The sequence below is a fragment of the Rhodotorula graminis genome, assembly GCF_001329695.1.
Source record: "Rhodotorula graminis WP1 unplaced genomic scaffold RHOBAscaffold_3, whole genome shotgun sequence".
NCBI classification, from domain to species: domain Eukaryota; kingdom Fungi; phylum Basidiomycota; class Microbotryomycetes; order Sporidiobolales; family Sporidiobolaceae; genus Rhodotorula; species Rhodotorula graminis.
Window position 1 is genome coordinate 1,370,023 of NW_017264930.1, and position 24,130 is coordinate 1,394,152.

A 24,130-nucleotide genomic window follows, 5' to 3' on the forward strand; every position below is an offset into this window, starting at 1 on the left:
CGAGAGAGAGACGACATGGAGCTGCAATACATGCGCAGAGAAAGGCTCGCCTCGCTCGGCCGGGAAGAAGTACAACGTCGACAGAGAGAGAGATCGGACGCCGGCGCGCAAGCGAACGAGGGTGCGGCGCGTCTAGAGGCGAGGCGCGGATCGAGAGGGCGTGACAGACTGCGGGAAGAGGGGAACGTCAGGCCGGAGGCCTCGAGAGCCGAAATAGAGAGCGAGCCGGCGACGGACCTGGCTCTACTCGCTGCCGCCTTCCTGCGCAAAAACGAGGTGCTGCTTGATGTCCTCCTGCGACACGGTTGGCTTGGCGCTCTGAACGGCGCGCACAAAGTCGTTGTAGGTCCTGCGCAAGAAGGGCAAAATCGTGAGCTCCCGGCGACAGGTCGACCCCTCAGAGCGCGCGCGAGGACGGCCGACTGGCTCAGGAGAAAAGGCGAACGCGACGCACAAAGGTGGCTCCTGCAGCTCGTTGCTGTCGATGTCGTTCCACGTCATCTCCTTGGCGCCCGCGTCGCCTGGCGAGCACGGTGTCAGCTTCTTGACGGACTTGGGCGGGTCGGCGTCCTCGACGGGCACGTCAATCTGCGGTATGGACGACGTAGGCACGAGAGAGGGTCAGTACGGCCCTCACGAGGGTCCTTCGAGCCGGCGGGAGACAGAGAGGAAGAGGGCGCACCTCCTTGAAGTGCGTCGCGCTCAGGACCTTGCGGACCGGCTGCATGAGGGCGTCGCGCACGACGACGGCCAAGTCCGAGCCCGAGTAGCCCTCGGTGCGCTCGCCGAGCGCGCGGTAGTCGGCCTGCGAGAGCTGGCACGGCGTCGTCCCGATGTTGAGGTGGAACATCTTGACGCGAGCGGCAGGGTCGGGCAGAGGGATGTAGATGCGCTTCTCGAATCTGCGGTCGTTCAGAGGACGTTGTCAGGAGCCTGCTCGACAAAGAAGATAGAGGGAACGAGGAAAAGCGGGGCTGCCGCGACGCACCGGCGCTTGATGGCGACGTCGAGCGCCCACGGAATGTTGGTCGCGCCGAGCACGAGGACACCGCTCTGGTCATTGCCGACGCCATTCATCTGCACGAGGAACTCGGTCTTGATGCGCCTCGACGCCTCGGACTCGCCCTCGCCACGAGTGCCGCACAGAGAGTCGATCTCGTCGATGAAGATGATGGACGGGGCGTGCTCGCGCGCCATCGCGAAAAGCTGCTTGACGAGACTGTCGACAGGTCCCTCGAGTCAGTACGACTTGAGAAAGGGAGGGGCGCGACAGTCGAGAGGTCGAGAAGACCGAGAGAGAGTAGGACGCACCGCTCGCTCTCGCCCATCCACTTGCTGACGAGGTCGGACGAGGACACGCTGAAGAAGGTGCTCTTGGCCTCGGTCGCGACGGCCTTGGCAAGGAAACTCTTGCCGGTACCGGGAGGGCCGTAGAGGAGGATGCCGCGCCAGGGCGTGCGCTTGCCCGTGAAGAGGTGAGGGAACTTGATCGGCAGGATGACGGCCTCCTTGAGCGACTCCTTGGCCTGCTCGAGACCGGCGACGTCCTCCCACCGCACGTTGGGCGTCTCGGACAGGATCGCGCCTGCAGGAAGGGGTACCTGGGTGAGCGCTCCGCCTCCATCAGGCCTGACGAGGGGAGGAAGCGCGAGGACGCACTCGACAACCCGTCCCGCAGCTTCTTCGTGTCGGCATCGTCGTCCTCGCCCTGCCCCTTCTTGGCCTGCGCACCACCGCCACCACCGTTGACCGCCTTGCGCCCGCCGTCGGCGTCGGCCTTGGCTTTCGCCTCGGAAGCCGTGATGTGCTCCTTGAGCTTCTCGGCGCGGTCGAGGTACTCCTCGACCTTGGAGCGGATCAGGTCTTTGAGCTTGGGGTTCTTCTCGTCTGCACGGGTTGGGAGGGACGACGAGGAGGTGAGCCCGAGTGCGGCAGTGGGGCGGGACGAGTATCGCGCCCGTCCAGCTCATTCCAGGGGGGACGTACACTTGTAAGCCATGTTGAAGTAGTCGAGCGAATTCCTGCACGTCGCACGAGCTGGTCAGTGTCCTGCGGCCCCCGAAAGGACGAGTGGACCTGGGCGCACTTGTACAGCTTGAAGGCCTCGCTCCACTCCTGCTTGATGTCGGCGTCGATCGCCTGCTTGACGATCTCACATGCTTTCTGCTCGGCGTGGGCGCAGCCAGATACAGCAGGCGAGGGAGGGAGGTGGGAGCAGAGGGTCAGTGAACCGTCCGAGATGACGAGTCTGGCTCGACAGGGGAGGACAGGGGTGGACCGCACTCGAGAGAGGGTGTACGCACATCGAGAAAGTTGCTGGCGTTGCTCATGGTGTCGCTAGAGCTCCCTGTCGAGGAGGGAGGAGCTGGTGGAGGAGAGAGGGGAGGTGGAGTGGGGGAGAGCGAGGCGGCGACACCCTCCCTCTCGCTTGCTGGACTGGCGGTTGGAGGGCTTCGGCTGTGGCTGAATTGCTCCTCAATTGCAGAGCTCGCAGCCTGAGCAGAGCGGCGAGGGCGGCGGTCGTGGCCGCCCGCCGCTGGAAACATGCGGTGCGACGGCTACCACCCTGCTGCGCGGGCCTGCTACAACCGAGAGCGCGTACGAAGCTTTCAGAAGTTGTTCAGGACCGGCGCGTACCGCCCAGACGCGGTCGTCGAGGTGGACCACTTGCCGACCTCGCGCTTTCGCCTCGTCGCCTGCTTCCTCTCCACCAACCCGCTCTGCACCAGCTGCGGCAGCTTGATTAGCACGAGAAACGCCCCGGTGATGCCCCAGCAGCCGCGCGCCTTCGACCGAGCCGTCCAAACCCCTCCAACGCGACCCACCTTCGCGTCTGCCGTTCGCCCTTCAACTTTCCTCCTCGCCTCGCTCCTCGCCCGCCGGGAGCTGTCGACGCCGCCGCCAGCACTACACTCCAGCTCGAGCACGCCATGCCGCCGCGCAAGAAGGCCGCGTCCAAGGCGGGTCGGTCCGCCGGCAGCGACGACGAGAACGACGGCGCCGTCTCGCGCGAGCACCTCGACCTGGGCCTGCCGCCGATCAGCAACATCCACGACATCTTCGACGACGTGGTCAGGCGCAACGCCGACGCGCTCGCCGACCTGTTTACCGCCCTCGACCGCCCGCTCCGGGTCGCGACCATGTGCTCCGGCACCGAGTCGCCCATCCTCGCGCTCAAGATGATGCTGCGCTCGCTCGAGGCGCAGAAGGGCATCAAGGCGTCGGTCGAGCACGTCTTTTCAGCCGAGATCGAGCCGTTCAAGCAGGCCTACATCGAGCGCAACTTCCACCCGCCGCTCCTGTTCCGCGACGTCCAAGAGCTGCCCAACGACAAGGCGCGCACCGCGTACGGCGCCTTCGCAAAGGTCCCGCAGCACGCCGACATGCTGTGCGTCTCCTCTCGTCGAGGCTCGCTCCTTGCCGAGCCTGCGACCCCTCCCATGTCCTCGCCCACCCCGTCTGACCTTCCCGTCCCGCCCACAGCATCGCCGGAACGTCGTGCGTCGACTTTTCGACCCTCAACAAGCTGCGCAAGGGCCTCGAGGACGATGGAGAGTCCGGTTCGTCCTGCTTCGCTCTCTCGAGATCGAGGACCGGCAGGCCCGTGCACGAGCCGACTTTCTTCTCCTCGGCCTCGTCTCGCAGGTCGCACCTTCTTTGGCATGTTCCGCTGGGTCGAGAAGGCTCGCCCCAAGGTCGTCATCCTCGAGAACGTGCTCAGCGCCGAGTGGAACGAGATGGTCAAGAACTTCAACTCGATCGAGTACACGGCCACGTTCGCCCGCCTCGACACCAAGAAGTACTACGTCCCACACACGCGCACCCGTGGATGTACGTCCCCTCTCGCTGCATGTTAGGGAGCGAGGACCGTCACTCACGGGCCCGCACCCGCAGACCTCGTCGCGTTCCCGCAGGCCAAGAAGAAGGGCGACCTCGGCTCGGTGCTGTCGAGCGGCCGCATGACCGAGCGGTGGGCGTCAAAGCTCCAGGGCCTCGCACGTCCGGCCTCGTCGCCCGCCGAGGCGTTCCTGCTCGACAGCGACGACGTGCGCGTGCACCGGGCTCGCACCGAGCTATCGCAGCGCCGCGCGACCGCCCTCCTCGGCAAGCAGCGCGACGCGACCGACTGGGCGAGGTGTCAGCAGCGCCACTCGATCGCGCGCTCGCTCGAGAAGCTCGGCCCGCAGAAGCCGCTCACGGGCTGGTCGGCGCAGGGCGGCAAGCCGACTATGCCCGACGGCGCGTGGCAGGACTGGGCCGAGGCGCAGACGGAGCGCGTCCTCGACCTGATGGACATCTCGTTCCTGCGGCAGGCCCGCATGGGCGTCGACATCAGTGCGCCCGCTTCCTCCCCAGTCCCTGCCCCTCCTCGTCCCAGCGCGTCGTTCCTGACCCACCCTCTCTCGTTCTCGGTCTCCCTCGCGCAGTGTACAAGTCGGCCATCTGGAACCTGTCGCAGAACGTCGACCGCACCACGTCGTCGAAGCTGTTCGGCATCACGCCGTGCCTCACGCCCAACATGATCGCCTACCTCACCAACCGCGGCGGGCCTGTCGTCGGCATCGAGGCGCTCGCCCTACAGGGTCTCCCGATCGACGAGCTCCTCCTCACGCGCGAGTCGACCGACCAACTCGCCGACCTCGCCGGCAACGCCATGAGCTCGACCGTCGTCGGGACCGCCATCATCTCGGCCCTCCTCGTCGCCGCCAACACGTTCGACGACAAGGCCGTCGTCGAGGAGGCGCTCCAAGGCGCCGACGACGAGGACGTCGACATGGCCGGCGTCGCGCCGGCCGGCTCGCGGTCGGCGGGCGCGACGAGCGAGGACCTCGAGGCGCGCCTTCGCGGCGCCGACCGCCTCACCGAGTACCCTGTCGACCTCGCCTCGTCGCAGCCGGCCCCGTCGGACCTCCTCGACCGCGCCCACCGCTCGGCCCGCCAGTGCCCGTGCGAGGGCCCCCTCGACGTCTCGCAGCACGCCATCTCGACGTGCGCCGGCTGCGGCCACTCGGCGTGCGCGCCGCACCAGGGCAAGCCCAAGCATCGCTACGAGCCCTCGACGGCGATGCGCGAGCCGCCCGTCCAGTTCGAGCGCGACCTCAAGACGCTCCTGCCGATGCGGGTCACGGTCCCGGGCTTTGGTCGCGACGAGATCGGGCTCGTCCTCGAGCGCGCGCTCGACAAGGGCGGCAACGTCGAGCACCAGCTCGTCGACAAGTACCTCGACACGATCGCCGACGCGCTCGCCGACGCCGAGTTCCACTTTGAGCACGTCTCGCGCCGGTCGCACTGGACGGCCATCTACGGCTCGGACAAGGCGCGCCTCGAGCTCTTCTTCGCCGCGACGGGCATGGAGTGGCGCGTGTTTGTCGACCCGCCGCGCGACCTCGGCACGCTCGACCCGTTGCGCGCCGCGTTTGAGCAGCCCATCGCTCGCGCCAAGGTCGCCGAGGGTGCGAGCGACCTCCTCGCCGGCGAGTGGGACCTGTCGATCCCGCTGTCGCGCCTCAAGACGCACCTCGACATGGAGTACGGCGACATGGTCGACTCGTGGCGTGCGCGCCTCGGGCTCGAGGAGTACAAGGACGAGAAGCGGCCGGCCACGATCAAGATGGCGTTCAAGGGCGACGCGACGCTGCTCGACCGCCAGATCGACGGCCTGTACCAGCTCGAGGCCGAGTGCGGCACGGCGACCAACGCCCTGTACCGCCGCGTCGAGCCCGCCGCGGCGACGCCGCTCTTCTTCTTCTTCGACCCGTCGCCGTACCTCGAGGCCGTGCACGACCGCTTCGTGTTCGCCGAGACGTGCGCCCGCACGAGCACGATGCGCCCGCTCATCGCGTCGCTCGAGCCGAGCTGGCGCCTCAACGGCACGGTCGAGGGCGGCGACACGGCCAACCGCGTCTACAAGCCCAAGGACTCGCCTCGGCGCCCCGAGATCTTCGTCACGCACTGCTGGGAGCCTCTGCCTGGCGGCAAGCTCGTCGCAGGCGCGAGCGACGTCAACGAGGCGAGCAAGTTCTCGACCATCGGCGCCGGGTTCGAGGTGTCGGTCGGCGACGACAAGTGCGCGCAGGCCGAGACGCTCCTCGTCGCGCACGTGCCGCTCGCCAAGTCGCCGAGCTCGATCTGGGCCAAGGAGGCCTGGCACGACGTCGACCTGCAGCACGAGGGCGCCGAGGTCTTCACCAAGCTCGGCTGGATGCTCGCCCGCATCCCCGAGTGGGACACGTTGTACGACTGGCAGACCGTCGACGCCGAGGTGCGTCGCACTCGTCTCTCTTTACCTTGTCTCGAGCCCGCCGCCGTCCGGCGCTAACCCCTCCTCGCCGTGTCCCTCCTTCCTCCTCCGTCGCAGAGCCTGCCGACGCACGCGTGCTTCCGCTGCGCGCCCGACGTGCCCGAGATCGAGTGGGTGCGCCGGTGGAAGCTCGGCACGGGCAAGAAGAACCCGTGGACCGTCAACATCACGGCGCGCGAGGACGGCCTGCAGGCTGCCGCCTACGAAACGGTGCGTCGCCGCTCTCTCTTGCGTCTCTGCGAGACCCGCACGTCCTCTCTCGCGTACTCACCTGTCACCTGTTCACCTTCCTGCAGTCGCTCAAGAACCGCCCTGCGCCCATCATCGTCCACACGCGCCAGGTCGGCAACGACTTCCAGTTCAAGGTCGCGCTGAACGCGGCGAGCCTGTCGCACCGCGTCCTCGCCCAGCTCCCGCCGGTGCGCTCGAGCCTCGCCGAGGTCGGCAAACCTGTCCTGTCGTGGCGCCTCCTCACCGAGGCGAGCGCCGACCTCGGCCCGGCCCCGAGCGTCAAGTTCTCGCTCCGGTCGAACCGCCGCGACCCCGAGGCCGCCAACCCCAAGCTCTTCAAGAAGCACGCGCTGCGGCCCGAGCAGCTGCGCTCGCTGCACTGGATGATCGAGCAGGAGGCGTCGCCCGAGCCGTGGGTCGAGGAGGAGGTCGCCGAGGCGCTCCTGCCACAGCTCGGGTGGCAGGCCGAGGCCAAGGCGACGCGCGAGGTCGTCATCCGCGGCGGCGTGCTCGCCGACGCCGTCGGGTACGGCAAGACGTGCATCACGCTCGCCCTCATCGCGGCGCGCCGCAAGCACGACGCCGTCCTTCCCAAGTCGACCGACCGCGTCCCGCTCAAGGCGACCCTCGTCGTCGTCCCCAAGCACCTGTTCGGCCAGTGGGGCACCGAGGTTGACAAGTTCGCCGGCTCGGGCCTCAAGTGCATCGCCATCAGCGACGTCGCCAAGCTCAAGCAGTACTCGGTCGCCGACTTCCAGGACGCCGACGTCGTCATCATCGCGCAGAGCATCCTCAGCTCGCCGCGCTTCTGGCCCTACACGGCTGACTTTGCCGCGTCGCGCGTCGACATCAAGACGGACGACAAGGCCGGTCGCTACTTCCGCCACTGCGTCGCCGAGACGATGGTCGCGCTCGGCGACCAGGTCAAGCGTCTCGTCGGCGAGGGCGCCAAGGCGGCGTACGAGGCGATCCAGTCGGCGCGCAAGAACCGCCGCAGCGTCAGCGCCGACGAGGAGTACATCCCGCTCACGCGCAAGATGAAGGTGCGTCCCCTCGCTCCTCCCTTCCTCCCTCGCCCTCTTCTTCCCTCGTCCCTTGCCCCTCGTTCCTCGTCCCTTCTTCCTCGCTCGTTCCTCGCTCGTCGCCGTCGGTTCTCCCAGTCGTTCGTGCGCCCTGACCTGACCCTCAACATCATCGTCGTCCTCGGCCCGCCTCGCAGAACAAGCAGAGCAAGGTCGTCGACCCCAACTTCAAGGCGCCGCCAAAACCCGACGTCGGCCGCCAGGGCAAGGAGCAGATCGAGGCCGACCCGTGGGGCCTGCGGGACCACTCGGTGCGCCAAGACTGGACCAAGCTGCAGGGCCCGCCGCTCGCCATGTTCCTGTGGGCGCGAGTCGTCCTCGACGAGTTCTCGTACATCGACGGCGCCGACCTCGTCGGGTTCCACACGTGCCAGGGGCGCTCGCGCTGGATCTTGTCGGGCACGCCGCCGCTGTCCGATTTCTCGCAGGTCAAGTCGTACGTCTCGAGCTTCCTCTCTCTCTTTCTCTCTCTCGCAGCCGCCGCCCTGGACCTCGAGACTGACCCGGCTACCCGTCATCGCAGGATCGCCAACCTCCTGCACGTCCACCTCGGCATCAACGACGACTCGGAAGGCGTCGCCGACGCCGTCAAGACGCGCAACAGCGAGGCGACCATGGCCGAGAAGTTCCGCTCGTACTGCGACGTCCGCACGAGGGCGTGGCACGTCCGCCGAGACCAAGTCGCGCAGCGCTGTACGTCCCCCATTTTCCTCCTCCCGGTGCGGCACGATTCCTCTCGCGACGGCTCTCACGCTCGTCCCCTACCGTCGCAGTCCTCGACCAGTACGCTCGCCAGAACGTCGCCGAGATCGACGACATCCCGCTCGAGGTCGAGCTCATCGGCGTTCGCCTCCCGGGCGCCGAGATGGCCATCTACCGCGAGCTCGAGCACCACCTGACGGCCGTCGACCCGTCGCTCGCCAAGATCGCCAAGGTCAAGGTCGACAAGCAGTCGGACCGCGACAAGCGCCTACGCGAGGCGCTCGGCCAGAGCAAGACGCCGGACGAGGCGCTCCTCAAGCGCTGCTCCCACTTCTCGCTCGACCTCGACGAGGACGAGATCGCCGGCGGCGAGGCGCCCGACGTGTGCGACTTTATCCACGACCTGCGCGAGCGTCAGCTCAAGGACTGCAAGAAGCAGGTCAAGCGTCACCTCGTCGCGACGGCGTGGCTGCACCGAGCCGTCGAGAAGAAGGGCCTGTACGACCAGGTTCCCGGCGCCAAGAAGAACTTCAAGATCTGGGTCGAGCGCCTGTTCGGCGAGGGCTTCGGCGACGCGGCGGCCAACGCGTGCCTCAAGGAGCTCGCTGTCGCAGCCGGCGTCGAGGACGGCAAGATCGGCGACAGCGGCAAGGCCGAGCCGGTCGCCAAGGACATCGACGACTTCCACGAGCGTCCCGACAAGTACAGCGACCAGGAGTTCACCGCGCACCGCGTCAACCTCGTCCGCATCGCCGGCGTCACGCTCAACAAGCTCACGACCGAGCTCGTCGGCCGGTACCGCTCGGCGCGCTACTTCGACAAGGTGCGCAACGTGCTGCGCAAGGGCGACGACGTCGTGACCGAGGACGCCATCCTGTCGTGCTGCGGCCACGACGGCAAGCTCGCCGCCGTCGAGGAGGCCGTCGCTCGCGGTCGGTGCGTCGAGCCGTCGTGCGGCGCCGAGGTCGAGCGCCACAACCTCCTCACGGCCGAGTCGCTCGGGACCGACCGCGACTCGGGCCACTTTGGGTACAAGCTCGAGACGCTCGTGACCGTCATCGAGCAGACGCCCGAGGACGACCGCGTCATCGTCTTTGTCCAGTTCGACGACCTGTTCGACAAGGTGCACGAGACGCTCACCGTGTACGGCATCCCGACGGCCGTCGTCAAGGGCACGGCCAACCAGCAGTCGTCGGCCATCACCGCGTTCCAGTCGGCGACCAAGGCCAAGAACCAGAAGGTGCTCCTCCTCCTCGCGACCGACTCGTCCTCGTCCGGCGCCAACCTCACGTCCGCCAACTGGGCCATCTTCGTCTCGCCGCTCTTTACCGACTCGAAGGAGCAGTACAAGGCGTGCGTCCCCCATCTCTCTCTCGCTCTCTCTCTCCCTCGTCGCAGATGCCGTCGATCCTGACCCTTGTCCCCCGCAGGCTCTCGACGCAGGCGATCGGGCGCATCCACCGCTACGGCCAGCTCAAGACGGCGCACGTCGTGCACCTCCTCACGCACGCGACCAAGGACATCGAGGTGTTCGAGGAACGCAACGACCTCGTCGTCGACGCCGTCGTCGAGACACAACAGACGCAGCGCGGCGAGATCGTCAACCCGCCGCGCACGAAGAAGCACCAGTTCGCCAAGAAGGTCAAGGCGGCGGCGGCCAAGGCCAAGGTCAAGGCCAAGGTCAAGTCGGACTCGGACTCGGACGTCGTTGGCGAGAAGAAGCCCGTCAAGAAGGTCGCGTCCGCCGTCGAGCCCAAGGTCTCGCCCGCAAGGCCCAAGAGCAAGGGCAAGGGCAAGATGGCCGTCGTCGAGCTCGCCTCTGACTCGGATATCGAGTTCGACTTGGGCGCCGAGTCGTCGTCGGCCGAGGAGGACGCGTCGGACGACGAGTCGGAGGCGGTCAGTACTGCCGACGAGGCGACCAAGGTCCGTCCGTTGCCGACTCTGCCTCGCATCTGTGCGTGTGCGTCGTCCTGACACGTGTTCTCGCCCCACGCAGAAGCGCAAGGTGCACGCCAAGGACGAGGACGACTTTGAGCTGTCCGACCTCGACGTCGCCGTCTCGTCCTCGAAGCGCGTCAACGCTCGGCCCCGTCGCTCGGCCGCGCCCACTATCATCGCCATCGACGACTCGGAGGACGACGAGAGCGAGGCCGAGCCTGCGTCGCCAAAGTCGGCCCCCGCGACGAGCTCGAGCAAGGTGCGCCCGCTCTCTCTCTATCGAGCCTCGTCACGATCCCGACTCACATCCTGCACTCGTCTCGCAGCGCAAGCGCATCGTCGTCGCCACCTCCGACGACGTCGACGACCGGGCACGGCAGCCGTCGTCCCAGGCGAAGCGCTCCAAGCCGTCTACCTCAACCACGAGCCGACCCGCCGCAAAGAAGCGCAAGATCGACACGCCGTCCGGCGCCATCGTCGTCGAGGTGCCGTCGCCCAAGAGGAGCCAGTCGACGCTCAACAGCTGGTTCAAGCGCAACGAGGTGGCCAAGCGGGCGCCGGCGCCCGCCGGCGGCCACCAGCCCGAGCCCGAGCCGGCGCCGTCCAAGGCGGCCGTCAAGGGCGAGCAGAACGGCGTCGAGGTCGACGAGGACATCGACATGCGCGACGAGACGCCGAGCCCGAGCAAGAAGTCCCCTCAAGCGACGAGCGCTGCATCGCCCGTCGAGGAGCGCACTCGAGCCTCGACACCTCGATCAGCCACGGTCGAGGAGCCTCGCCCGTCGCCCTTGCTCGGCGCCGAGATCGTCGAGGCCGCCGAGGCCGAGGCCGAGGTCGCGGCCGCAGGCTCCGAGTCGGCCTCGAAGCAGTCGACGCCGACAGGCGAGGCCGCCTCGACCGCCGCGACGGACCAGGGCGACGAGCTCGACACGGCGTTGACGACGCCTGCGCTCGAGGTCGTGCATGAGCTCGGCGTCGAGCAGGAGGGAGATGTCGAGATGAGGCGCAAAGAGGACGGAGCGGTGTCGCCTGAGCGGTCGGCGGGCGAGGTTTCCTGAGTCTGTGTGTTCCTCGGTCTAGCGTCATTCTGTAGCATCGCCGGTTGTACTGCTTGACGTGCATCTCGTCGTACCCTGAGCGAGCGGCTGACGGGGCAGCAGAACGAGGCGGCTCTGGAAAGAGGGTCCGAGCGCGCCTTCTCAAGTCGACTCGATTTCTCGCGTTCAGACCTCGCTCTTTCCTGGGCACTCGTAGCTCGATCCACCTATCGAGACGAGTACTCGACGATGGGCCGAAAGCTGCAGACAATTACCGGTACCGCCCGCGCGACTCTGCGCTCAGGAGCAGGTCGAGGAGGAGGAAGTCGAGTTCTCGCTGTGCAACCTCGCACTTCCTCGACGGTGCAAGGCTCGATCGACCGAACGAGGCGAGTATTTCACGATGGGCACGCTTTTGCAGACGTGCACCGGAAAGGCCAGCTCGACTGTGCGTCGAAAGGTCGAGGTGGCGCGGGTCGCTTGTGCGCTCGCGACACTCGAGTGCTTGAACGAGTGCCGCACTCTGAGCACTCTATGACGACGATCGAGCCACGAGTCGAGCCGAGAGAGCAGAACGAGGCGGCTCTGGAGAGAGGGTCCAAACGAGCCTTCTCAAGTGGACCGCTGCCGAGGGAAACTCTCTCCTCCTGCTACCGGTTCGCCTCGGGTACTCAGCAGACCTGTCGACCATCTCTCTGAGCTCGAGCCGAGCAGCTCGGGCGAGCGAAAAAGGAGCGGGAAAGTGCGCCAGGACGAGTGCAGGGCAAAACGCGAAGCGCAGCAAAAGAAGAGGGAGGGCGTGCGGCGCTGCCAGGGTGCGACTGGTAATCCGAGTCGCAGGGCCGGCAGCGTGGCTACGCTCAAGCCTCGTTCTTTACAGCCCGGTATCGTGCCCCAACGTCTCGAGGTAATCCCGTAGCGGATGTTGGGAGGAGAGCCGATGAACCCAAGGGGTTCGACAAAGGAAAGCACTACTTTGCTGGCGCACGCCACACGCATCGGGTTCACCTCCCGACGGTCCTCCCTCTCGCACCTCGACTCGCTTGGACTTGGGAAGGTCGCCATCGTCTCGAGCATTTTCTGTTGCACGTCTGGGTACCTTACATGACCCCCCTTGCGCGAGATGGCGAGCGAGGAGCGAGGAAAAACGTCGGACGAGGAGGACGCGCGCGCTGGCTCGGCTCGCCACTTCCCCACCTTGTCGCTGCTCTGCCCTCTTGTCCTGCTGCCGCAGAGCTCGGGTTGGACTGTGAGGCAGCTCTGGGAGAGTTTTTGCCCAGTAGCGAGGCCTCGCGAGCAGAGAGAGCGCGAAGAGAGGGCCGACTCGAGCTCGAGAGGAGGAGAGGGGAGCTGCTTGCTCGAGCTGTGCTCCCGAGTCTCCTCCTGCACCTTCGAGACTCGCTCAACGGCTCGTCAGAGTGTAGATCGAGAGGCCCGGCGACTGTGCGCTGGCCTTTGCGAGCGGTCCGAGCGTCGAATCGAGGTCAAAGCGCCGCAGCTCGTCGTCCCTCGGCGCTTCCGCTCTTGCTTCACAGCTCTAGAAACGCGTTGTACAGCATCGTGCAGCATCAGTGGACAGAGGCTCGACGTGCGTGACGGGCTCAACGAGCTGCGGGAATGTGCGCGCTCAAGAGCAGGTCGAGGAGGAGGGAGTCGATATCTCGCGCTCAGACCTCGCTCTTTCCTGGGCACTCGTAGCTCGATCCACCTATCGAGACGAGTACTCGACGATGGGCCGAAAGCTGCAGACAATTACCGGTACCGCTCGCACGACTTTGCGCTCGAGAGCAGGTCGAGGAGGAGGAAGTCGATTTCTCGCGCTCAGACCTCGCTCTTTCCTGGGCACTCGTGGCTCGATCGACCTATCGAGACGAGTACTCGACAATGGGCCGAAAGCTGCAGACAATTACCGGTACCGCCCGCGCGACTCTGCGCCGGACCCGGCTCGTTCTCTCCCTCGCGACAGCCTTTCCCACCATCGAGAGCGCGAAGAAACAGAGCTCGCCGTTGCAAGGATAACAAAGAGACGACCCGCTCCTCCCTCCATGTGACAACCCTTAGCGCTTGCGCAGGCTCGGCTTGGCCCAGAAGTACCTCGCCGCCTTGCTCCTTGCGCCTCGGACGCGCTTGACGAACGGCTCGAGCGCGGCGACACGGTCGGCGGAGGGGTCTTGGTCGGGGATGTAGTACCAGTGCGGCGGGATCGGGTGGCCCGAGGCGTCCTGCGTCGCACAGAGAAGCAGTCAGAGAGGCTCGAAGACGGAGGAGCAGAGGGAGGGGGCGCACCTTGAGGCCCGCGTTGTCGATCATGCCGAACATGCTCTCGTGCACGAGCACGTTCTCGACGATCGTACGCCACGCAGCGACGGCGTTGCCCTCGCCCTCGGGCGTCTCCTTGCGCCGCTCGACGACGTCGTCGTCGTCGCTCAAGACGCGCCACATGCCGCCCGACTCCTTGAGGAGCGCCCGGATGACCTCGTCGACTGCGACAGTCGAGCGCGCGTGGAAGACGATGGCCGACGCGACGAGGCCCGCCAGGTCGAGGTTGAGCGAGGTGACAAGGGCGGAAGCGCGCTCGGCGGCGAAGGTGGAAGAGGTAGACGAGGGAGGACGAGGAGGGACGAGGGGGCCAGCGGGCGCGCTCTCGGGTTCGGGGGATAGGCCGTGGTCGTTCGAGTAGTTGTAGGCGGGCGAGGACGCCCGAGAGGGGGAGCGTGCGCGGCGCAGGGCGTCGTCGTCGTCGTCGTCGTCATCGAGGTACGACAGGCCCGCACGACGGGCCGCCGGGAGGCCCTCGTCGTCATCGCGATCGTCGAGACCGAGCTCCGACTCGGCGACGAGGACCTTGGCGTCCCAGCCCCAGAACTTGAGCCGGACCGCCTGCCCAGCCTGCTTCTCGAGGACGACGACGCTGCCGATCTTCTTGACCTTGCCGTCCACCTTCATGCCGTTCTGGCCCGTGACGCGCACCTCGACCTCGAGCGCGCCGTCGAGCTCCTGCTCCACGCGCGACACGATGCGGACCGAGCAGTGGATGCGCGACGCGTTCTTGGCCGACTTGGGGAGGACGACAGGGACGTGGGTGACGGTGGTTGCGCGATCGCGAGGAAGGGCCTTGCGCGCCTTGCGACCGAAGTACAGGACGGTGCCGCGCTCGAGGTGCCACAGACGAGGGGTATCGAGGCCCGAGTCGCGCGAGGTGGGGGTCGCCGAAGAAGGCGAGGCGACTGCGCCCGATGCGGCGGCGACGAGGTCGTCGAGAGCGGCGGTGCTCGGTGTCGGGAGGGCACTCAGGCCGAACGAGGGGGACGAGGGCGGGAGGGAGGCGAGGGACGAGAAGCGCTGGATGGGCGAGGTCGGGACGAGCTGCTTGTCGGTGTCGAAGGCCGAACTTGGCGAGGTCGGCAGGTCGAACGCTTCGAGCCGGTTGCGCTGGAAGAACGGCGACGATGACCTCAGGCCGCCGCGAGGCGAGGAGGACGATGAGGTCGGAGCTGCGAGAGGGGGGCAAACACGGGGGTGAGCTCGCAGGGACGCGGTAGAGATCCAGGTGGCTAGGACGCACCGAGAGTACGCTTGTACGAGAGCTTGAGAGGCGGTGCGGCATCTCCCTCTGAGCTGAGGTCGAGAGGGCGCTTGCTGTTTGCGAGCGACGAGGACGGCTCGCGGGAGGACGGGGCGGGCGCGCGGTTCGAGACGTCGCTGAGCATGGTGGGACGAGGGTGCTGGTGTGTAGTCGGTGGGCTCTAGTCGTGCAGGGCGCCGGTTCGAGGCGCGAGAGCGAGGTGGAAGGAGAAGAGGAGAGCGTCGCCGCCGAGCTGTTGGGCTCGTCGCTCGCACCCTCGCATCTCTCCAGTTGTGCCGCCTGACGAGCTGAACCTCTCGAGCATGCATCTGCAAGTGTATCCAGCTTCGTACAGCCGCAGCACGAGCGCTGTGGGATGCCTCGCTCGCTTGTTTGGCCTCTCCTCCGTCGCGACGCGTCGTCCTCGCCTGTCTCGCTCTTTCTGGGAGCGTTTCGACAGCTCGCAACGGCTCGAACGAGGACAGAGAGAGCTGCGGAAGCATCTGCGTTGAGCGCGCCACTACGGCAATACAAGAAGTACACGCTCCATCCACCTGCAAAGACGCCCGCTCCTCCTCCTCCGTCCTCCTCCTCGAGCAACGACGACGACAGCGAAACAGGTACGGCTTTGGGTTTTGTTGTGATCACGATGACAGGAGAAGGTGGGAGAAAGAGGGAGAGAGCACGGAAGGAGGTGGCCGGAGGCGTCGAGGAGGAAGGGAGAGGAGCGAGAGGAGGGAGGGGAAGAGGCGGACGAGGCGCGCTCAGAAGCCGCCGTACTGCGGCGTCGCCTGCTTCTGCGCCTGCTGCTGCTGCTGCTGCTGCGCCTGAACCTGCGCCGCCATCTGCGCCGCGTACAGGCCCTGCGCCTGCGCCTGCGTCAACGGACTCCCTCGCCCCTGCTGCCCCTGCCCCGGACCCTGGCCCGGCTTGGGCCCGTGCCCGACCATGCCCGGTGGCGGCGTGCCCATGCCGCCTCCTGCACCGCGCATGCTGCCGCCGGGCGAGAGCGAGGGGAGCGACGCGCCGCCGCCCATGTGCGGCGACAGGTGGTGGCTCGACGCCGCGCTCGTCGGGCGAGACGGCGCGCCGTTCGACGACATGGGCCGGCCCTGGAGCTGCCCGGCGGCGGCGGCGGCGGCGAGCTGAGCCTGCTGCTGCTGCTGCTGCTGGATGGCGAACTGGAGCGCCTGCGGGTTGGCGTACGGCATGCCCTGGAGCCGAGCGCCGGGAGGCAGGCTGTTGACGCCCTGTCGAGGGAGGGGCATGCCGTTGGCGCCGAGCGGCGAGGGAGGAAGCTGGCCCGGGTGCTGGGCGGCGGCAAAGTTGGGCGAGAGCATGACCTGGCCCTTGCCGTCCTGGCCGACGACGACGCCGTTCATGCCGACCGCGCCGAGCGGCATGCCGTTGTGCGCGAGCGGCGAGTGCGGCGACCCGCTCGCACCCGACTGCGACGGCGTGCGCCGCATCGAGTCGGGCGTGCCGCCAGCCGCGGCCGGAGCGGCGGCGAGCGCCTGCTGCTTGCGCATCGCCTGCTGCTGCTGAGCGAGCCGCATCGCCTGCTGCTGCGCGAGCTGCGCCTGGGCCTGCGCGTACGCCGCACTCGCGCCCGGCGCCTGCGCTTGGGCCTGGGCCTGCGCCTGGGCCTGCGCTTGGGCCTGCGCCTGCGCTTGAGCTTGCGCCTGGGCGAACGCGGCGCTCGCACCTGCTGCGGCCTGCGTCGGCGCCATCTGGAGCGGCGGACGCTGCGGCGGGCGGCCGACGACGACGGGCGCCGGCGTGTTCTTGTCCGGGTCCTGCGCCGCGTACCGGAACGCCTCGTCGAGGTAGGCCGAGTCGAGCGTGAGCGACTCGATGTCGGCCTGCTTGAGGAGGGCGATGCGCCGCAGGAGGTACGGCAGGTCGTAGTCGTCGACGAGGGTCGGCTCGTCGGCGGCGGGAAAGTCGAGGCCGGCGTCCGTGTCGTACTTGAGCCGCTCTCGCCGCCGGGCCGCGAGCCACTCGTCCTCCTCCTCGCCCTCGGCATCGCTCGCGTCGCCGTCGCCGTCGAGCGAGACCCGCTTGAGCGCCGGCTCGTCGTCGTCGTCGCGCTTGACGGCGCCGATGCGGTCGAGGAGGATGCGCCCGCCGCGGCCGACACGCTTGCGGAAGCTCGTGCGGACGCGCCCGATCGGCGGCTGGTACTGCGTCGCGAAGCCGAGCGCCTCGCGCCGACCTGCCGGCCCGTTGAACGGGACCGAGTTGGGCACGGGCTCGACGGCGCGCCAGAACCGTGCGGGCGTTGGTGGCGGGCGCGCCATGTAGGCCGAGTCGGTCCAGTCGTCCCACTGGGCGTCGGCCTGGCGCTTGCGGGCGAGGTCGCGCTCGACCTGCTTGTGGATGAGGTCGTTGCGCTGCTTGCGCGCCTGGAGCTCCTCGAGCGGGAGGACGAGCGAGGCCGGGGTGAGGACGTTGACGTCGGTCTTGCGGAGCGAGACCCGGACAGCGCTCCTGCAGAGGGAAGAGGAGGGACGGGTCAGTCGGGCGGACGAGGAAAAGAGTGCGAGGAACGACGAGGACGCACCCGGCGACCTGCTCTTCTCGCCTGCGCTTCTTCTCCCGCCGCGAGATGAGGAGCTCCTCGTCGCCGTCGGGCTCGTTCAACCGCCGCTTGAGGTCCCGCATCTCGCACCGCTGGTCGAAGATGGCGCGCTCGAGCTGCAGCGCCTCGAGCTTGATGCGCTCGCGCTCTTGCACCTTGACGAGGAGCGCATGTGCGGCGTACAGGTCGTTGCGCAGTCGGACGAGGCGCTCGAGGTTCTGCTGATCGGACCGGCGCGTCTTGCGGGCCGTCTTGACGTCTCGCCGCCGGAAGCAGACGTACGGGTTCTGCTCGTTCGACTCGTCGTACTGCGTGACATAGAGATGCCCTCGAGTCAGGGACGGGCTCGTGACCGTGGCGCAGGAGGAGGACAGGAGAGGGGACGAGAAGGACGAGAGAGAGCGGGACGCACGTCGAGCTGCGGGATCACCGACTTGCCGCCCCTCGCGATTCTCCTCGCTCGCCAGTGGACGTAGACCTCGCGCGCGTACGGGCGTAGTCGGGCGAGCTCGGGCGTGAGCGGGTCGAGGAGCGCCTCGTCCATGTCGTCGAGCCGAGGGATGAGCGACAGGTTGACGTGCGCCATCGGCGCCTTGCGCTCGGTCGTCTGCTCAAACAGCTCCATGAGCTGCTCAAAGTCGTCCTCGGACAGGGCGGCGGTCGGCGGAGGAAGGGCGTCGAGCGCGGCCGAGGACGAGGCCGAGGAAGGACCGGCGACGGCGCCCGACGGCGACGACACGACGTGCTTGTTGTTCTTGCGACCGCCTCGACCGCTCCCGCCGGGCGTCTCGGGGACGTCGTCGGCGGCGCTCGACGTCGCCGGCCGAGGTTTGGCGCCGGGGAGGAACTGCGCGTTGAAGTCCTCGAGCCAGTCCTCGTCGTCCTCGTCCATCGTGTAGCCGATCGCGCCCTTCTGCGTGTCCTCGACCGTGTCGGAGAACCGGATGTACGAGATCGGGTCGACGTAGCCGGTCGAGTACAGCGCGCGGTACTCGGCCTCGGGGATGGTCTGGCTCGAGCGGGTCGGGATGAAGGCCGCCTCGCGCTTCTTGCCCTTGTCGGCGCGTGACGGGGTGCCACCGACGTAGGCCGCCGCCGACGCGATGACCTGCTGCAGGTGGACCTCGCCCTCCTCGTCCTTGTCGACGCCCGTCTCGACGCCCTTGTGCGCCTTGTCGTCCTCGATGTCGAGATCGGCGTCAAGTGGGTCATCCTCGATGACGACGCCGACCTCGACGTTGATGCGGGTCTTGAACCCGAGCTTGCGGTTGCGGAACCGGCCCGAACCTTTGGCCATGGCGGCGCGCGAGGAACGGCTCGCTCAGCTGACGTGAGGCGACGGCGACGGTCGCGGCTCGCGTCGAGTCGTACAGGTACAGGTACTGGACCGGCTCAGGCAGGCCGTGGCGGACCTTGTTGGCGTGCGGGCGAGAGAGAGGCACGAAGGGGACGGCGGGAGGAGGGGGACCGGCTCTCGGTGACGACGGGTCGTGGCGCGGCGGTTGCGGCGGCAGTGGATGGCTGAAGGACTGCTGGGTCCAGAGCACGAGTCAGCACGCGGTCGCGAGCCCTCGTCGACGAGCAAACACGGTCGGCGATGCTGAGACAAGATGAGGGTCGTGGTCCGATGCACCCGGCCCACATCCTCCCACGCGCCTCCTGGAAGGTCGAGAGGGGTACGAGAGAGGTACCAAGACTCACAGATGCTTGTTGCGCGCCTCCTTGTGGCCTGGCGAGGTCGAGGCGACGAGGTGGGACCGTGTGCCACGTCTTCTCGTGGTCGACGGCGAAGGCGAACGAGTGGCTCCGGCGGTGATCGGCTGGTCGTAGGCGGGTCAATGGACGGTGGCGAGCAAGTGGCGAGGCACAGCTGGCCTCCAAGGAGCGGTGAAGCTGAGCTGGTAGATGCGACCTGCTCGCGGGCCGCCGGGCTCGAGCTGGCCTCGACCAACGGGCGAACGCCGCGAGCTCGCGTCGTACAGAGCTCGAGCCGAGCCAGCGAGGTGCTGCAGCGAGCTCTGCACAGCTTGGAAAGCACAGGCTCGAGGCGCAGAGCCGCCGACGAGGGCCACCTCTCTGTGCGCCACGGCCCCAGAGTGCGGGGGAAGGCGACCCTTGCGCCTCGTCTGACAGCAGGCATGGCAAGCGGGCTAGCGCACTCGGCGCTCGAAAGCTCAAGCCGAGTCGCTACAGCTGGAGTATGGCCCGCCAACTGCCGTGGGCCGACTGGCTGCTCCAGCTCTGGCGACGCTCCGCCGACTCTGGCTGCCTGCACAGGGCTGCTCGGGCCTGATCAGCTTCCCCTGTCTACCGGTGTACTCCAGAGAGGAAGAGAGAGGGCGCACCAGCTGTAGAGAGCTCGAGGGGCGGAGCTGAGTCGGCTCGATCGGGCGGACGGCGAGGGCTGAGGTTGGTGGAAGCTCGACGGGCGAGGCGGGTGGGCGAGGGCAGGGTGCAGGGTGCGATGTAGCGGTAGATTGGCAGTGCTGGCGGCTATGGCGAGGGTGAAAGTGCGGCAGGAAGAGCGAGGTGAGGGCGACGACGGGAACAAGGGAAGCAAGGTCCAGAGCGTCGAGTCCGGCTCTGGACGATGGGCGGGTCGCTGACCGATGGCGGGAGGGCTGCAGGCATGCTGCTGACTAGCATGGCCATGGCCTCGGCGGATATGAGGGAGGGCAGCGAGAAGGAGAGGTCTGAGCAGGCGAGACGCTCTCGGCGCGTCCTGCGGCGCCTCGCTCATCTCGTCGGTCTCTCTCGAGCGGGTTCGGCATTGGGTCGACGGCAGGCAAAGCCAGAAGGCCCGCTCGCATGCAGCAGCGGCGAAAAGGAAGCGCGCAGCACGAGAGAGAGACGCTGCGCCTTCTCCTCTCCTCGACGACGAGCAGAGACGCGAACGAGTGCCACGATACAACGAAAGAGGGAGAGCACACTCTATGCGACAGACTGGTACACGCCGACCGACGTCGACCGCTCAGCGGCTCCACTGCGTGCCGCCGCTCTTGAGCTTCTCCCTCCGCTCGGCCCCCTCGCGGTAAAAGTCCTTCTCCTGCTTCCTCCCGCCCTCGAGCTCGCGCCTCTTGGCGTTGTTGGACCCGCCGCGGCGAGCCATCTTGGCCCGGCGCTCCCTCGTCGTCTCCTCGTCGTCGTCGCTCTCGTCGTCGTCGTCGTCCGAGCCCGACCCGCCCGCACCGCCGGCGTGGTCCTTGCGCTTCTTGCCGCCCTTGACGCTGCGGCCGACGTTGATGTTGACGCTCGGCGGCGTCGAGAAGCCGAACGCGCGCGCCACCTTGGCGAGGTCGAGCGCCGTCACGTCAAAGATCGTCTTGAGCGAGTAAGAGGCGTACGCCTGGATGTAGGCGCGGAACCCGTCGCGCGCCGACTGGTGCAGGTAGTAGTTCTTGGCGATGAGCTTCTCGAGCTGTGGGAGGAGACACCGCGGCGGTCAGTCGACGCTCGTGCCGGACGGGACCGGGCGAGGGAGAGGACAGGAGGACGCACCTGGCCCTGGACGTTGGCAATCTTGTCGTTCGGGAACGAGTACTCGTTGAGCGGGACCTTGGCCGCCTTGAGGAACCGGAGGAAGCCGAGCTCGCTCGGGAGGAGGAACAGGAGGCTCTTGCCCTGCTTGCCGGCGCGGGCGGTACGACCGACGCGGTGGATGTAGTCGCGAGGGTCGTCGGGCGGGTCGAACTGGATGATCCAGTCGACCTTGGGGATGTCGAGGCCACGGGCGGCGACATCGGTGCACAGGAGGATGCCGGTCGGCGCGTTGCAGAACTCGAAGAACGTGTTGGTGCGCTTCTGCTGCTTCTGCTTGCCCTGCAGGACCGTAAGGACGAGGGTCAGTAGCCGCGACTCGAGCGAGAGCCGAAGAGAGAGAGAGAGAGAGAGAGAGAGAGAGAGAGAGAGAGAGAGAGAGAGAGAGAGAGAGAGAGAGAGAGAGAGAGAGAGAGACGAGGACGCACGTGGAGGTCGAGCACCGGGACGTCGATGTAGTTCAGGAGCTCGCCGTGGTACTGGACCGACTTGCAGCTCGAGAAGAAGACGATGACCTTCTTCTTGAGGTTCTTGCGCAGGAACGTGAACAGGAGGAGGAAGCGCTTGTCCGATTCGCACACGACGTAGCCCTGCTCGAGGTTGTTGGCCGTCGACGTCTCGCTCTTCGTGTCGACGTTGATGTACAGCGGGCCCGGCCGCAGCGACATGCGGGCAAGGTCCGTCACCTTGGTCGTCTGCGTCGCCGAGAAGAGCATCGACTGGCGGTTCTCTGCGAGGACGGGGGCAAGACAGGTGAGCTCGACGGCCAAGTCGAGGACAGGAACAGGAGGAACGCCAGCGACGCACCCTTGGGCAGCAGGTTGATGATCTGGCGCATCTCGTCCTCGAACCCGATCTCGAGGATGCGGTCGGCCTCGTCAATGATGAGCGCGCGCAGGTTGTTGAACACGAAGCCCTTGGTGTTCTGGAGGTGGTCAAGAAGGCGACCCGGGGTGGCGATGAGGAGGTTGACGCCCTTGGCGAGCTTCTCGGCCTCGGCCTTGCGGTTGGCGCCGCCCATGACGATGGCGAACGTCTGGTTGTGGTGCTCGCACAGCTCCTTGGCGACACCGAAGATCTGCAGCGCGAGCTCGCGGGTCGGCGAGACGACGATGGCGCCGGTACCTGCGCAAGAGAACCCGAGTCAGTGCTCTGGCCAACTTTCCATCGAGAGGAGCGAGAGGAGGAGACGCACCGTTCCTCGGCTTGAACTTGAGCTTGTTGAGCATCTCGATGGCAGGGATGAGGAACGCGAGCGTCTTGCCCGAGCCCGTCTTGGCCGCTCCGAGCACGTCCTTGCCGGCGAGCAGGGGCGGGATCGTGCGCGCCTGCACCTCGGTCATCTTGGAGAAACCCATGCCGTCGAGCGCCTTGCGCGTGCCGTCCGACAGGTCGAGCGACGCGAAGTCGAGCGTGACAGGCTCGGGCGCCGGCTTGGCCCCGGTCATGAGCGCGAGCGCATCTGCCGCCGCGTCGCCCGTCCTGGCCGCTCCACCGGTCTCCTGCTCGACCTCGAACCCGGCCGGGACGCCGCCCGGCGTGGCCGCCGCGCGCTTCTTCTGCTTCTTGCGGTCGCTGGCGTCCTCCTTGTCCTCGGGCTCGGGCTCGTAGAACGGGTGGATGAGCGGCTCGACGTCGTCGTCTGCTGGCTCGGGGGCGGCAGCGGCGCGCGCAGGTGCCGGGGCGGCGTCGGACGAGGGAGCGGCGGCGGCGGTGTCGGAGGTGGACGAGGGCTTCTTGGCGTGGGTGCGCTTGCGTTTCCGCTTCTTGGCCTCGAGGGCGGCGGCAGAGGTGCTTGCTACAGGCTGCTCAGTAGGCGACATCTCGGCAGCGGTGCGCGAGGGGTGGTGGAGAGAGCAAGGGTCAAGCTCCGTGCTCAGTCTGGTCGACCTCGCCCATCTCGCTCGTGCGCACCCTGCCCTCTTGAGCCCGCCCGATGGTGCCCAGCTCGCTCTGCAGAGCCCCGACATCAGAGCGCGCGGCTCAAGCCCCCGGCAACGTCCACCTCTGGCCCTCTCGCCATCTTCATCAGCCGCGCCGTCTCTCTCTCCCACGACCGCCCCGGCCGAGGTCCTGCTGTGCGCGCTACGCCTATGAGGGTGCTGCGCTACGGCTGCGCCCTTCTCGGGTGCGCTGCGCCCTTCTCGCCCTCCTTCGACTCCGCGCCCTCGCACCACGCATCGCGCTCGTCGTCTCCCGGCGGCACCTCGTCCTTCTGGTCGACCATGAGCAGCTCGTTGAACAGCTCGGCGCACTCGAGCGAATACAGCTCGCCGCCGCTTCCGCGCTTCCTTGCCGAGGGCGCGTACGCGAGCGCCTTCGACGGCTGCTCGCCCGGCGCCGCTGCCGGCCCGCAGCACACGTGCCCGCAGATGCGCTCGCTCCAGCTCGACGAGGCGCTCGGCGACTGCCTCGCGCCCGGGGAGAAGCCTGCGACGCTCGGCGCGCCGTTCTACCTCGCCGACATCCCGGTCGGCTCGGCCGTCGACTACGAGTCCGCGCCGCCGCTCTCGCCCTCGCCCTCGCCGGGACTCTACCCCTTGTGGTACGAGATCGTTCAGCCGGCAGGCTCGCGCTCGTGTTCTGGTTCACTGCCGTTGACGGGCGCGAGCCGACCGAGCCTCTTCTTCGCTCTTTCTCCCTCGGCCCGACCTTTTCCTCGACTTTCTTTCGAGCTGTCGCAGCCGCGAATGCCTCGCCCCTCGTCCTGTTGTAGCTGTCGTCAGCTATGAAACTCTTCCACCACCCTGAGCGACCGCCGCCGCCGTCGTCGTCGTCGAGAGCTAGTATGAAAGGCTCTCGCAGTTCTCGCGCCAATGAGGCCTTGTAGCGAGGCTGTGTGTCGAGAGTTTCGTGCAGAGAAGAACGGCCTGCTCGCAAAAAGCTACGGAAACCGCGGTGTCCGAGAGTCTGGAGGAGACGGCCGCGTCGTCGCTCCCCACCTCCCGACAAGCTTGCGTGGCCTCGCACGCTTACGAGGCTCGCCTGGGACCCCCACACCGTTCTCGCAACAGTGCGTCGCCCCGTCCTCTCTCTCTCTCAGCCCTTCCCGTTCCTCGACCGCCAACGCTTACGATGCGCGCACTCGTCAATTCCAGCTCGCACACCGCATCGCCCGGCGACTCTAGCCCCAGTGAGCCTTCCCTTTCCACT

The 24,130-nt window shown here is 67.5% G+C and overlaps 5 protein-coding genes across 5 annotated transcripts; 1 reads left to right on the top strand and 4 right to left on the bottom strand.

The window, feature by feature from the left end:
* Window positions 1-5: 5 nt before the first annotated feature.
* Window positions 6-2,546, bottom strand: RHOBADRAFT_48148 (uncharacterized protein; the record flags this gene model as incomplete). The annotated part of the gene is made up of 10 exons (XM_018415098.1): window positions 6-168; window positions 238-349; window positions 455-588; window positions 683-902; window positions 989-1,219; window positions 1,312-1,585; window positions 1,660-1,887; window positions 1,987-2,021; window positions 2,087-2,163; window positions 2,304-2,546. 9 exons carry the CDS (start codon window positions 2,544-2,546, stop codon window positions 244-246), a joined length of 1,548 nt encoding a protein of 515 aa, XP_018273227.1. The 3' UTR covers window positions 6-168; window positions 238-243.
* Window positions 2,547-3,140: 594 nt separating this feature from the next.
* RHOBADRAFT_49416 (uncharacterized protein) lies at window positions 3,141-11,315 on the top strand (the record flags this gene model as incomplete). The annotated part of the gene is made up of 13 exons (XM_018415249.1): window positions 3,141-3,388; window positions 3,484-3,560; window positions 3,646-3,831; window positions 3,895-4,335; window positions 4,428-6,262; window positions 6,359-6,511; window positions 6,598-7,575; window positions 7,752-8,050; window positions 8,138-8,307; window positions 8,388-9,669; window positions 9,747-10,242; window positions 10,316-10,516; window positions 10,584-11,315. The coding sequence occupies 13 exons, from the start codon at window positions 3,141-3,143 to the stop codon at window positions 11,313-11,315; spliced, it is 7,098 nt and encodes a 2,365-aa protein (XP_018273228.1).
* A 1,974-nt stretch (window positions 11,316-13,289) lies between these two features.
* Window positions 13,290-15,004, bottom strand: RHOBADRAFT_52123 (uncharacterized protein; the record flags this gene model as incomplete). The annotated part of the gene is made up of 3 exons (XM_018416178.1): window positions 13,290-13,516; window positions 13,581-14,788; window positions 14,860-15,004. 3 exons carry the CDS (start codon window positions 15,002-15,004, stop codon window positions 13,352-13,354), a joined length of 1,518 nt encoding a protein of 505 aa, XP_018273229.1. The 3' UTR covers window positions 13,290-13,351.
* Window positions 15,005-15,347: 343 nt separating this feature from the next.
* RHOBADRAFT_52124 (uncharacterized protein) lies at window positions 15,348-18,737 on the bottom strand (the record flags this gene model as incomplete). The annotated part of the gene is made up of 3 exons (XM_018416179.1): window positions 15,348-17,349; window positions 17,423-17,748; window positions 17,853-18,737. 3 exons carry the CDS (start codon window positions 18,735-18,737, stop codon window positions 15,624-15,626), a joined length of 2,937 nt encoding a protein of 978 aa, XP_018273230.1. The 3' UTR covers window positions 15,348-15,623.
* A 1,587-nt stretch (window positions 18,738-20,324) lies between these two features.
* Window positions 20,325-22,649, bottom strand: RHOBADRAFT_34668 (uncharacterized protein). Its single transcript, XM_018413217.1, has 5 exons — window positions 22,173-22,649; window positions 21,785-22,102; window positions 21,406-21,707; window positions 20,939-21,259; window positions 20,325-20,858 (listed from the first exon to the last, which is right to left on the bottom strand). Exons 1-5 carry the CDS (start codon window positions 22,423-22,425, stop codon window positions 20,412-20,414), a joined length of 1,641 nt encoding a protein of 546 aa, XP_018273231.1. The 5' UTR covers window positions 22,426-22,649; the 3' UTR covers window positions 20,325-20,411.
* Window positions 22,650-24,130: the final 1,481 nt, after the last annotated feature.